The sequence below is a fragment of the Haliaeetus albicilla genome, chromosome 20 (genome assembly GCF_947461875.1).
Source record: "Haliaeetus albicilla chromosome 20, bHalAlb1.1, whole genome shotgun sequence".
Classification (NCBI taxonomy): domain Eukaryota; kingdom Metazoa; phylum Chordata; class Aves; order Accipitriformes; family Accipitridae; genus Haliaeetus; species Haliaeetus albicilla.
Window position 1 is genome coordinate 16,558,480 of NC_091502.1, and position 13,813 is coordinate 16,572,292.

At 47.3% G+C, this 13,813-nt stretch overlaps 1 protein-coding gene across 4 annotated transcripts in view; it reads right to left on the reverse strand.

Moving 5' to 3' along the window:
• Positions 1-891: 891 nt before the first annotated feature.
• The window catches only part of AMOTL1 (angiomotin like 1), a 74,711-nt gene continuing 61,789 nt past the window's right edge, over positions 892-13,813 (reverse strand). For all 4 annotated transcript variants that reach the window (XM_069808363.1, XM_069808364.1, XM_069808365.1 and 1 more), the window contains 6 exons: positions 13,049-13,198; positions 9,211-9,401; positions 7,762-7,887; positions 5,649-5,875; positions 5,214-5,483; positions 892-3,875 (listed from right to left, as the gene is read on the reverse strand). In XM_069808363.1, the coding sequence (XP_069664464.1) occupies positions 3,772-3,875; positions 5,214-5,483; positions 5,649-5,875; positions 7,762-7,887; positions 9,211-9,401; positions 13,049-13,198 (1,068 nt within the window). In that variant the 3' untranslated portion in view covers positions 892-3,771. The remainder of the gene's footprint in view (positions 3,876-5,213; positions 5,484-5,648; positions 5,876-7,761; positions 7,888-9,210; positions 9,402-13,048; positions 13,199-13,813) is intronic.

The following is a 13,813-nucleotide window of genomic DNA, read 5'->3' on the forward strand; positions in this document are numbered from 1 at the left end:
GCAAAACCCCTGGATCTTTGCTGACACACTCCTGCCCAGGGCAGGTTGTTTTTTTAATGTGTGCGAGGATTTGGAGAGAGGAGGTTGGGACAGGCAGAGGAGAACCCATAGGAGAGAGATGCCCTTAATGGCTTTCATGCCTTTCATGCCTGTAGCTCCCTGGGACCTGATTCAGGAATTTTCTAACAGACGCTTTCAAGACCATGTGAGAGCCTGCTGAGCAAACCTCCCTTACTCAAAGCCAGACACTTGGGTAACTTTTGCTCCCCTCCCCCTGTTTATTTCAGTTGCATAAGCAAACATACAAGCAATATTTTCACTGGGCCAGAGCATTCCCCTTGCCCGCACAACAGCTTGAAATGGGATCTGATCTTTATTCCTTACTGAGGACGTTACAGTAATCCAAGAACATCTAGATCCACAAGGTATTTAGGTATCTCACTCACACTGATCCAACACCTGTCAAATAGAGAAGCCCCAGACCCTCAAGAACAACAACAACAACAACAACAAAAATCAGTGGGAGTGCTCTGCTTAGCAGGAATGTAGGGCTAAAGGATCTTCAGATCTTCACCGAAGTGTCTTACTAAGTTTCCACCCCCATTTCCTGCAGGTGAAGATGATCTCCCTAAAATCCTGCTCTTCTTGCTTGGCAAAGCTCTCAGTTTGATCCTCTGCTTTGCAGACCCACTGATTTCGTGCCCACATACACCTACTGGTGGCACCTGCTGTGGGGCCTTTCATTAACAGCTATGAAAAACAGAGAAGATGCAACCTTAAAGTCTCCGAGGTATCACTTCTTAGTCTTAGCATGTTGTGTGCAAAGCTTAGTGAATTGTTAAAAAAGTCCTTTCTTCTTGGGGACTGAATATATTCACACTGGAAAAGTGAGAAAATAAACATGTTTATACATTTATTATATACAATATTAAGGCACAAGTTTAAACAGCAAAGAATAAGAAATCTTTGGCTGACCAACAATATCAGTATTTGCTGTGGGTGACACAAAACGTTCTTCATTTTCTCCCGTATGTACAAATAACCCTCCAGCTGTACAACACTGTACACCAACTTCTCTATACAACCAACAACAATAAAAAATGACAGTATTTTACAACTAGTTACCAACATCACCTGGAATGGCTACAGCACAGTTTCCCAAAACACAAAACAGTTCAAAGAGCTGGGAAAACCAGCACAAATGGAGTTGCGCCCCTCTGCTGAGAGGGGCTGATATATGGCAGTAGTACTCCATGCAAGTCCTGCTAGTGCTCAGGCTGGGGGGAGACCCACTGGTCCTCCAGACCTTCCCTCCAGGAAAACTAACATCTCTTGGGTTCAACACAATTGAGGAGAGTGAACCTTTGGGTTTATTTGAACTGTCTCCTACACCGTAGCCTCTAATGAACAGTTTCCCATATGTGACCATGAATCTGGGGCAGCATCAATTGTGAACACACCTTTGGATACCAGAAACTGGCAGGACTGTGGTCTCCATGGGAGGAGGAGGAGGAGTGCAGTACTCTAGCCGACTTGGAGAAGCTGAGCTGAACTACTACCAAACATAATTGAAAGCCACATCACGCACGCTGATCCAACACTGTTTCTGCTGGATGCCTAGCTGTCTGCCTGTACACAACTTAAACAGTTTAATCAAAAGAAATAATACAGCTGGTAATAAAATGCTTAGGGACTTCCAAGCACCTGGGTATCCTTATTTCTTGGAGAAAAATGATGAAATGAAATATTCACCATAGTTTTACTTGTATTCCCTTGCTTTGTCTTCCTCCTGCCCCATTCCTACCACAGACACTTGAGGGAGGGCCATGGAGGTGGGCCACACACAGACCCAGCTTTATGCAAACACTTACAACGTTTAAATTAACTTTAAAGAAAAAAATAAGATTCTTTTACAAGGCATATATTAAGCTGCGTAACATCTTCCAAGGGTTTTACACATTTGGTTTCACAATGCAAAGCTGCTAATACTTGAAACACACAGTTCGCTTGCCCGCACAACCTACCTATCACTACTTTAACAAGTGCAAAAATCAGAAAGAGGGCGACACCAACATATGTCTAATTCTATGTACACGCAAAAATAAGTGCATAGATTTAACATAGCAATTTTGTTTTTTAAAAAAAAAGGTATCAGCCAGGCAGTACTGAGCGCAAGGCTCTGGCCCCTGAAGGCTTTGAGGTTGCAAGGACTTCAGTTTTCAACAAAAGCAGAATTTAAAGTGCCTGGTGTTTTCACAATCAAGGGCTCCAATTCAATACCTACAGGAAGGGGTGACCTTGAGACAGCCCTGAGCACACGATTACTTCCCACTTTTCCACTCTAGGCAGCTTCACATAGAATCCCATCACCCTTTTTCCCAAAGGTTAAGTTCTTCTTAGTGTCATTACGGTCCACCACAAGGTTCAGGAACCACAAATCCAATACAAAAATACCTCACAGAGGAAAATTTCCCTATCAGCATGTGCAATGCACGAAGCAAATGGTATGCCACGATTAACACAGCTGGAGAGTTGGCTGTCTTACAGACAGTTGCCACCTCTTACGGAAATCAGGGACTAAGCTGAAAATGAGAACTGTTCCATTCTGGGTAAAACAAGGCTGAAAGAAACTGCAGGTCAGCAGAGAAAACAGATGATCCTCATGTACTGCTTTGCAGTTAAACCCTTCCTGACCTGATCCTACACCCTTTAATGCCCAGTCCCACGTCAGCTTGAACGGCAGGTTTGTATGCTCAAGGAAGGTAGGATTTGGCTGTAGGCATTGAAAATAAGGAAAAATCCTGTTCTTACCACAAACACACTGATTCTTCCACTGCTATGAACCAGTGCATGATAAAAGGCATCTTCCGATCTCACATGCAAACCCAGCTTAACTCCACTGAAAACACACCCGCACAACCCCCCCCTCTGAACGAGCTCTGCAGTGCACAGCCCTTCGGGGAGCTGCTGGGATCCTCGCCCAACTTTCCCTCCTGAAACCTTCCCATCGTTACAAAAGGGATTGCTTCAGCGGGGTCCTCCTCCCCCCCTCTAGGTTCATCCTCCATGGGAATTCCAGTCAACAACTGCTCCTACCAAAAAAAGAAGTCTCAGCAAGCTCTGAGGTTGCAAGACACGAATATTTGCACTGTAAATCCAGCTCCAAGAGCAACACTTGTCCAGCCAGGAAAGAGGCACCTGACCTGCCTGCCCAGGAAAACCACACCACACCACTTCAAACAAATACTTACAAGAACCTGCAGTGTACACCTACGGACCAATTATTCACCAAAATTAAGCAGTGAATACTTTTGAGAAATGACTTGATACTGAGGAAGATGCAAGTTTCTCCTGGGTTGTTCAGAAACTCCCTCTCACTTCAAAAAGCACCAGGATTTCGCTCCCTGTCCCAGCTGCAGAGAGGCAGGAAAACAGAGCAGCAGTGTGCACCCAGTCTGTAACTTCGCTACCTTCTCTTTACACCAGAAAATGCAGTTTCCTTTTCCCTCAATGATCCCCTTCTCATGCCACCTTCCGTTTTCAATACCCCTTTCTGCTCAGAAAATCCCAGATGTTCATTTCAATGCTCCTCTTCAGCACTCCTGCTTTCTTGCCTGGTCCAAAGTCTCAACATATCAGACTCAAGCTTCGTTTCGGGCACAAACTTTATCTTTCTTCAAACTCTCAGGGTTAGTTTTTAAGGTTGGCACACCGAGGACCATCTTGGACCTGGCTGTATGCACACAAAACCCCAGAGATGCCGTCCTCTGCTCAGATGAGGACTTCCATCATGTCCGTATCTGGAAACTCGGGCTTGTGGAGCAAGCTGCTCACTCTGCCTTTGCTGTCAGGCGGCTTCCCGTGGCTGGAGTTCTCTGCAATGGAAAGAAGGGAAAGCTGGTCTTCAGCTCAAATTCAACAGCAAATTGTTCGAAGCAAATATAAGCCCATTTTTGGGGGGGATGACGGTGAGGCACGTCTTAACTGTATGTCCTACATACTGAAAGCCAAATTTGATCAGGAGGCTGAGAACATGTAATGCTAAATTCCCCACACAATGACAGCCGGTGTGTCAGTGTGCACAGACCCCAAGGGCAGGCACAAAGATGATATTTAAGAGATACAGACCAAAGTACCTCTCTAGCGCTGGCCCTAGAGAGAAACGGGCATTTGTGAAAGGTCTACATCACTTTAGCAAGTTATTACTTGTCTTCTGATCCACAGTAGCTCTCCACGTGTATACTCCTATTCTGCATCAGGTACAAAATTTAGGAGTTTAAAACATCATGAAGGCAGTACACAATCAGGTAGGTGGTTTAATCTAAAATGTATTACTTTGTGCCAGTGGGATGGGCTAAGAGAATGTATATGGCCAATTGTCACAATATATGATAGCTGTTGTTAGGTGTTTATCTTCGTCATAATAGTTCTTGACAGTCAAATTCAGGGAGAAGGATTCTTAGTTTCTTACAAGCAGGAAAAGATTGAGAAGCTTTTTTAAGAGTACCTGGATATAAATTCCAACCTGGACTGCTCAAAACAGAGTAATCCAGAGTTTCAAGGAACCAGTGATATTCAGCCCTATTAATGATACATGGCATGTTTTTAGAGGGAAGGTTTGCTTTTGAGACGAGATGAATGTGCAGGAAAAAGGCCTTTTCAAAATAATGTGTGTAGAATAAATGTCTCCCTTGCTAGGGCTGCAAACCAGCAGTTTCCACCTTTAAAAAATAATTAAATTGTATTTCTTTAACCTCCCTCCCAAGAAAACCCCCTCCACTTTCTCCTTACTATTTCCCCCCCAGGTTTCCTTTAAAAATTAGGGAGAAAATGGTGCTTTCACTAACCATGGTTTAAGTTGAAAAAAAGAGAAGAGTCTGAGTACGTGAGCAGGTGTGTTGTTTTCAAGGTGTGAAGCTCCATAATTTTATCTTTGGCAGCATGAACAATTGCATTTGTTGGAAACTCTGCCTGCCACAGCTTAGTGGAGCTTTACAGAAGCTGCCAAGCACAAAGCTCTGCAAAGGCAGACCAGGCAGCCTTGGAAAGTTCTCTCCCTACAATTTTAGTTTCCCTGAAGAAACCTCCTCACCACCTTACAAATTGTGAAGGCATCACCCCGCTCCATCAATACTGGGCTGTCTCTGGGGGTCTGCTAACAGCCCTGGGGGTGCTGGCATTTCACACCGATGCGGGAATCCGGCAGAGCTCACCCAGTTTCTCGCCGGTCACTCGCGTCCCTGGGGGCCGTGGGGCCGGGCTGTGCGATGGGGTGGTACCCAGCCGTCCACGGCCGGGGAAGGAGGCTGCGGCGGGCCAGAAGAGCTCAGCGCTTTTGTCCGTCTGGGTGCTGCTGTCTTTGCTGCCTGTCTTCGCGTGGGAGGCCGCCGGCACTGGGACGGGCATGCAGGACAAGGAGGGCAGCGGAGGAGGCAGTGAGGGGCCCGATGGGTGGTCGTGGTGCTCCTTCCCCAAGAGCAGCCCTGAAAACACAGGGAGGTCAGTCACATCGCGACCCATGGCAAGTGCTCTGGAAAGGAGCCATCGGGGCAACGTGTGCTGTGGCCGAGGCACTTCTGCTCAGCTCAAGCAGAAGGATTAGGACAAAGTGATGGATGAGCCAAAGCTTAACCAAAAACTGGGCTCACCTATGCTTCCCTTCCAGATCTTCTCTTCCTTCTTCTCTTCAGCCATCTGGTTGCTGGTGAGCGAGGTCTGGCGCGAATGCACGCCTGTAGCAGCAGCGATGGAGGGGACAGACCGAGCTGGTCGTAGGCTGGCGCTGTCGGCTTTCCCAGGGTCCTTCCGTGACCGTTGCTGAAGGACCTTGATCATGGCATCCTTCTCAATTATTTTGGCATGGAGATTCTTTATTCTGCCAAAATACAAATGCTGTGATACAGGAATGGAAAAAGGGTTTATATGGGCAGGTCTCCCCACCTTGGGGCAGCAGGATGGGTGCCCGCGTACATGCCCTGCTGCTCTGTCCTCTCTGGTTTTCAGCGGCTCGGACAAGGCAGCTCCCACCAGTTCCTCTGAGGATAACCATGGACTTCAAATAGGCAGTGTTTCTAGCTATTAAGCCAAAACTGGGAACTCCTTTCTGCAAGGTTAACTGAATCCATCTATTGCTGTGGCTTTACTAACCCAGCAGGAGCAACAGGGCAGTATCTTGACCAGGCTGCAGATTGCTACCTTCACCAGAACACAAACACACAGGGAGATTCCACCACCATAATACATCGGGGCCACATCTGGAAACCCTCCTTTGGCAGTCTGAGTTAACCCCATGGTTCCACTCTGTCATCAGCTGGAGTAAAGACCTGCTGAAGTGAGTGGAAAGGTTCCCTTCGGTTTCTCTAACAGCTGGACTGGGCTCTTGCTTCTCCCTCACCGCTGCAGAAACAATCAGCACACAGTGTGTAGAGCCGAGCAAAGCTCACTACTTCTCTCATACAGACCCTGAAGACTCTCAAATCACAAACAAATAGGATTATCTGAGACTTTTCTCCAGTAATGATTAACACCAAATCATACCGAAAGACTGCAAACCACATTTAAAAAAAATATAATTGTACATGTACAATATGACAGCCAGATGACTATAGCTTGACTGTGATGTACAATATATAGTCCAATGCAGCTGCATTTTGTGAAGCAGTGAAAGCTAAAATGCCACATCTGGAAAACCTATATGTACAAGGGAGATAGCCAGTAACTTCATGTTGGCATTAGTCTTCATAATCAGATGTCTAATTTGCAATGAAACCACAAGATCCTAATCTATCTTTAATGAAGCCAATGGCAAAACTCACTGGAGGCAGAATTAGCTTCCACCTGTGAGTGGAAAACAAAACCCAAACCCAGTAAAAACAGTCACTGATATTTTCCACAAGCAACAAATATACCTTTTTATAAAAGTGTCTGCAGACCAGCGTTTTTGTAGGGAAGCCAGCATTGAAGAACAGATTTTAAATAGTTTTTCAGTAAAAAACTAGAGGAATACACAAACTTTCTCAAGGGATTTTTACTCATCAAAAGGCCATTTTTCACCAGGAAAAAAATATGGATTAAAAATACTGCCCAGGTCTAACGCTCATTGAACTACATGGCCACATATCCAGTTGTGTGCTGAAAATGGAGAAGTATCTGCAACAATGAACATTACTCTTGCTGACTGCCTGTGCCCAGTAAAGTTTATTTTATATCTTCTACTACTTGTAAATGCATCTTTTTTAGTGGTGCTCATGGTGCTAAATTTTGCAGGTTTGTTCCTAAGTGCCAATGTGACCATTGCACAACTTGGATGTGGGAAACTTAGTGTATGCAGAAAGAGCAGTAAGCAGGCAAGGAGTGAAGAGCGAAGCAAAGGCAAGCCCTCGTGTTGCTGATTACGTAGGAGTGGGATTACAACTTCAGCTTTTACAACCAGATGCTCTTGTTTCCAGAGGGGGATTTTCACCGAGATTAACCAAGCATTCAGCTTCCTCGCATGCCAACCTACTTTAAATAGTGAAACAGCCTCTGCTTTGTAAGAAGGTAGTTTTTGGCACAGAGGAGGTCTAACAGGAAGGTAGGGAGGACATTATCTAACAACAGCAACTCTTTAATCCCTGTTTTAATGCTGAAGAGCAAAACTAAGTCAAAGTGAAGCTAAGCCCATCCTTTCCAGGCATGCAGGAAGGAACAGGAGGGCATCCTGGTTTATCTGAGCCCAGCCCAAACACCACGACAAGCAGGTATGGCATGATGGCCCCTTACGTGTACTCCATGTCCTGGCAGCGCCGGTTGGCCTGCACAATCTCCTCCTCCTCCTGCCAGCCTCGCACCTCCAGCACGCTCTCACCGTAGCTGCCGTTGCGCGAGTGGCTCGGGGCCGAGGCGTCCCTGGCAAAGCGGTTCAACACAGTGAGTCAGGCTCCTGAGACCATGAGGGTGGCTTTTGCAGGTGAGGTTGGCACTTGCAAAGAAAACCCCAAACCCACCCATGTTCAAAGATCAAGCTAGCAACGGTTGCCTGCCAAGTGGATGGCTATCTGGCAATGGGTCATCTTGCTGCAGGCTACTCTTGGCTTTGGTTTAGTCATTAACACCATTAATTAACCAGGCTGATGGAAGAGAGAGCATGCTGAAATCATGGGCAACCCCTATGGGGCTAACAACCATCCTGAAGGACAGGGTCAGACATCAAAGGGACTCCTTCACCGGCAAAATGGTCCCAAGTCAGCAATGCTACATCACAAACAAGAAACCAAATTGTACGCTTTGGAAGTTGAAAAATAGCACTGGAAATGCTGCCTAGACTGGAGTGCGAAAGAAAAGGATCATCCTGAGTCACACGCTTAACCGCATTTCAAAGGGAAATCTCATTTTAGGATGTTCTCAGGGGATTTGGCTTCTAAGAAACTGGGGCAAGAAGTTAATTATCCCATCCTCCTCATCACTGGAAAGCCTCGCTGCAGTGCCTTGTGTGCTTCTGGGCACCGTGCTTTGACACAGACAAACTGGAGACAGTCCAGACAAATGTAATGGGAATAGGAAGGGGTTTACACTAGGACACGTGAGGAATGGCTGAAGGAAGTAAGTTAGTTCAGGCCAGGGAAGATACCAAAGGGGTATCTGTCTTCCAATATTTACAAGGCTGTTACAACATCAACAGTGATCTGTTGTTCATTGTGTACACCTGGGAAGGACAAGAATCAGTTGAGGTAATTTGCAGTAAAGAGGTTTAGCTTAACTATCAGGAGAACCTTTTTAATTTCAAGCTTAATGAAGCAGTGAAAGAGGGGACTTAGGCCACAAAATTTCCCTCATTACAGGGTTTTAAAACTAGGTTAAACAACCACGTTGCAGACCGTGGGATGGATGCAGCCATATATAAACAGTCCCTGCTCGCTCCATCAGTGCGGTGGGGGGGAGCTGCCTTACCTATGCTGTGTAATTCGGCAGCCCGAGACTTTACCGTTGAGGCCACTGCTTGAGTCTGGTGCCTGGATTTGATAAAACTTTTAGACCTGGTCAGAAGGGTAAATCCTGTCTTAATGTGTATCTCACTGGCATGACACCACGGAGAGATGCATTAACCCTGGCGGTGCGACTCAGCAGGGAAAGGCAAACAAAATCCAGCCTTAAGAAAAGATCCATTCCTTATTATTCCCCCATGCTTTCCATGGTGAAGAGAGCCGCTTGCTTGCAGCAGGGCCATCTTACCTCTCCGTCGCAGCTGTGGCCACGGCATTCATGGCAAAGTGCCTGATTGTACTCTCCTCCAGGTACTTCTGTTCCCACTTGGTCATGTCGGCTTCCAGGGCCAGGATCCTCTCCTCCTTCTCCCGCACCAGCTCCATCAGGGCTGGGGCATTGTGCTCTGGGAGGCTGCTCGCCTGGTAGCTGCCCTGCCTCTGCCGGTGGGAACAGTGACAGATATTCACCCTCTGCCAAGTACAGAAGCTGCTGACCCTTTTTTTCCCCCACTTCTCTGGAGCATGCAAAGACATCCCTGTGTCTTTTGACAGGGGCAGGTGGAAACCCCAGGCTAAATCCCTTAGGTTGCAGGAGGACAGGCAGGTTGACCACGTGCGCAACCCCAGGACATGCTTCTCCAGACCTTGCTGATGGAAGTAGAGATCTGGCTGCTCCCTGGATGTGCAGGGATTTCATGGGATACCCCAAGCCAAGGGAATGGGTAGGAAAAAAAGCTGGTAGGGAAAAGAAGCAATGAAGCTTTAAAAGATATTCTTCTTGCTGGGACTTCATCACATGGCTGGGCAGTGCTCGGTATGGACAGGCAGTTATTGCCAGAGGGTTTATATATAAAAGCAGAAAAAAAAGTGTCATAACCTAGCTACATGTAACCTATTTAAAACAGCAGCTGGGAAAACACCCCAGATGTGGATTTATGCCTGTCTCTTCTGGCACATTAGTTCTCTTGTACCCTCAGGAGATGCTTTCTGTGGTGCAGCAGGTAACTTTCTGATGGAGGGGCAGAAGAACCCCAGCCACTGCAGGTTGGCTCCCATGGGATGCTGACAAGCAACAATGGGTGTGTAACCCTTTGCATCTACGCTGTGAGGAAAACACTTACCCAGGCAGGACTTATCCCACCCAGTTATAGGCACTTAATTAAAGCACCTAAGCGGTATGGGTAGCTGCCCTGAGCTCCTCTCACTGCTGGTGGAGAGCGGAGGAGGATGGTGATGCAGTCCTTGGCTCAGCAGAGGTTGGGTGGGATGCATGCACACCAAGGGGAGAGGCACAAAGCTCTGGGAGAACTCAGTAGAAGTAAATTTTTTTTTAACAAAAAATGCAAGAGATTTGTTACACTCCACAGTGCCCAGTATTGTGTTAAAGGTGAAACTGTGTCTCGGGAGCACCGGCTTTTCATCCGTGCTACACCATGAACTTCCACTGGCAAAGCTGTACCATCACAGCGCAGTGAGGGCTGCAGCAAGCGTTGCCATTTTCCAAACCACATTTCCTCCTTCTATACAGTTATCTCCTGCTTATGGGAAACTAGAGATACCAGGGGAGGGCTGCAGCCTTTGCCTTTGGTGCGGTAACGACATGGAAGTGCAACACGGTGCAGCCCTTAGGAGCAACAGCTGTGACTCTGCTCCTGCAAAAAATAGTGCTTACACTTCAAATATTGTCAAATCTCTGGCAGGAAGGTAATATTTTGGAAGCACGGTCTGGTCTGTAAATGGCATCTTGGGACATCACAGGTGCCTGTTGTCTTCTGAGTCAAAATCTCTGCCAGCCCTGCACACTCAGCCTGCAACACTAAGAAGTCAAAGGGATTTTTTTTGGTCCTAGCTTATGCATCAGTGATAATGAAGATTTGCGGTTTGGACTCAGTTACCAACCAGCCAGGGACAGAAGAGACTCTGGCTTGCTGTCTCCTTGTGTGCTGTGTCTCTTCCACTGACTCCAGTAAAAAGGAGAAAAAAGCTCTTTTTTTCTCTGCAATGAGAAAATGTTTCAGTACATATAACTTTGATAACTCAGAGAAGACAGCTCTGAAGTAAAAAGTTGGGGCATTTTGATGCAAGATTCACTGCAGCATTGTGGTCATAGAACAAAAAGTATAAATAACAATAGCTAAAATATGCCGAAGTCTCCTCTCGAAGCTGATAGATGAGACATGAAGTTAGAGTATCTTTCTTCTTAAAACTTACTAGAGGGAACTGGTGCAGGCATTTGAGAACTATGGCAACCCAAAATGCAATTACTAATTACAGTGCCAAAAAAAATTTAAAAATTAAGCAATCTGTAAGTTACAGAGGAATTTTCTGCCAAAATGAGCAGATGTAGTCTGAACTCCCAAGACAAGGACTTCCACGACAGTCCATCCCAGTTACTTAATATATCGATTTCTCCCTATATTCCTGCCCACAGAACAAAACCTTTCCTAGTTTTAGTTTTATCTTCATTTGAATTTTAATTGTATTTTTCTCAAATGTTCTTTCATTTACACCAGCGTTAGCATGTCATACCCCATGTAGTTTCTTTGTTAAATTGGAGGAAAGCGGGCTAAGGGGCAACTGAGAAGAGCTATTGCGAGAAGACAGGAACAACAAGCCCATGGTGGACAGGGCAAGAAAGACTTAATGCACTTATATGGCAGCAAGGAAGAGCCAAGATGGATGGGAAGGGTCTCCAGGGAGCAGCAGTGAGACTGATGCTGTCGGAGAGGTGCTGGGGGACCTGCCCTGCCCTGGGGGTGCTGGTGAGAAGGGAATGCTCTCAGGTCTGGCCACCTCATGGCTGCAAACTGGTGATACTGCCTGTAGAGCTATTTCCCGATCACATCCTGCCGGCAGGATCAGCCCCTCTGCTTTCTGGCAGCACAAGCTCTGCGTAACAGCTGCTTTGGTCTCCACTAATGGCTCATAAATAAGGAAGGGTTATTGTAGCAGATGTGCGCAACGACAGAGATGTGAGTGAGCCCTTCAAGAGTTACAAGAGCATTGTGGTTTGCTTATGTTGCTGGTTTTTCCCCAAGCAGTGGTTTGATACACTTAGTACATCTGCTCACTCTCCTCTGGAGCCAATGCCCATGTATTTGGCACGCAGTGCCAGCTCTAGCCTTAAAATCCTCCTTGCAACCTCCTCGTACTTTTTTTTTTTTTTTTTTCACAGATGACTGGACTTTGGGACTTGGAGATGGAGGAGAAATAATGAAGGAATAACTGTGCATAAAATACGAGCATAACACTATGCCTCTAAGGACACAAGGCTGCCAAAAAACAAGGGGACATACATACACAGAAATGCAAATGTACACTTCTAGCCCATTCTGGACTGGACTGATATTTAAATAATTTATTGTCTGAAGATGACACCATTTGTCTCCAGATCTGTCATGGGTAGAGGTTTCTGTGAACTGCGTACATCAGCTTTGCCCAGAACAAATACAGCCCAAGCTCTTGCTCACACCAAATCCCACATCATCCTACCTTGCTTTTTCAATGAAATATCAGCCAAAATCCGTGGGCTAAGTCTCACGCCCACGTGTACCGCACCCTCCCTCTCCTCCTTCAGTGTGGAGCTGATCTTGCACAATCTGCGATTGTTGGACAGAAACCTGGAAGGATGTTTTCCCCCAGCAGGTAGGGGGGATACGTGGGGGCAGAGCCCTGCCTGCCCTTGGGCAAGCAACTTCCCAGCACTGCAGCAGGCAGGGCTTGGCTGTGTCCAGCAGCCCCACTGCAGAGCTCCCCCATTCTTTGCTGAAGATCAGGAGTTAGAATCATAGAGTGGTTTGCGTTGGAAGGGACCTTCAAAGATCATCTAAGTCCAACCCTTCTGTCATGGCCAGGGACATCTTCCACTAGACCAGGTTGCTCAAAGCCCCATCCAACCTGGCCTTGACCGCTTCCAATGATGGGGCATCTACAACCCCATCCAAAGGAAAAGCTTAGGTGGAAAGCCCAACGACGTGAACCCAAATGCAAGGTGGCACCTGGCAGGGCTGCCAGCGACCGTCCCTTTTTAAGAGCAACGCCGAAGGTCCTGTGCTGGGGTCCCGCACAGACCGCCCCATCCTCACCTGCTGCATCCGCAGCGAGTCCAGCTCCCGCTCCAGGCGCGTGCGCAGCCGCCGCTCCATCTGCTCCCTCTTCTCGCAGGCTGCCTGCAGCTGCGTCAGCGCCTGCTGCAGCTTCTCCACCTTCTCCACATAGGCCTGCTTCCTGCGCAGCTGTGGGGGACAGGGTGTCAGCAATGCTGGGGGGCACCATACCCCAACTCTGGGCTGCCGGGACCCTGGTGCACTTGCAGGCATGTATTGGGCTCGAGCATGGCTTTGGCTGTTTGCTTTGGAGAGTTTCTCTAGAGGAAGGATGGTGCCCCTTTGATGGGCAGGGAAAGGGCACAGCAGGCATCGCTAGGGCAGCTCTACCCCTTTCAGAGGGAACACTGCCCAGCTCTTCCACCCATTGGGGATCCACTAGCCATGAAACCCCCTGGCCGTTTCTAAGCAAGAGCCTTCATATTGGTGGATACTCTTGGGGCAAGCACACAGGCTGGCCTCAGCTAAGAGGAATCCCACTGGGTTTTATCGACTAGCGACACTCGGCACATTGTCTTCACCCAAACAGTCTCTTTTTTTTCAACCCTGCGTATCTGTTCAACGCAGGTGGAACCAGGGGAGTGCCAGCAGCCAGAATTGCTCCACCTGCTCTGTTCTGCTCACGGGCTTGGCCATGCCGATATATAGATGTGCTGGCACCTAAAGCCAGGCCCTCCTTATGTATATAATGCAATTACTGAAGGGCTAAACATGACACAAGGATTTTGCAATACGGGGGTTTAT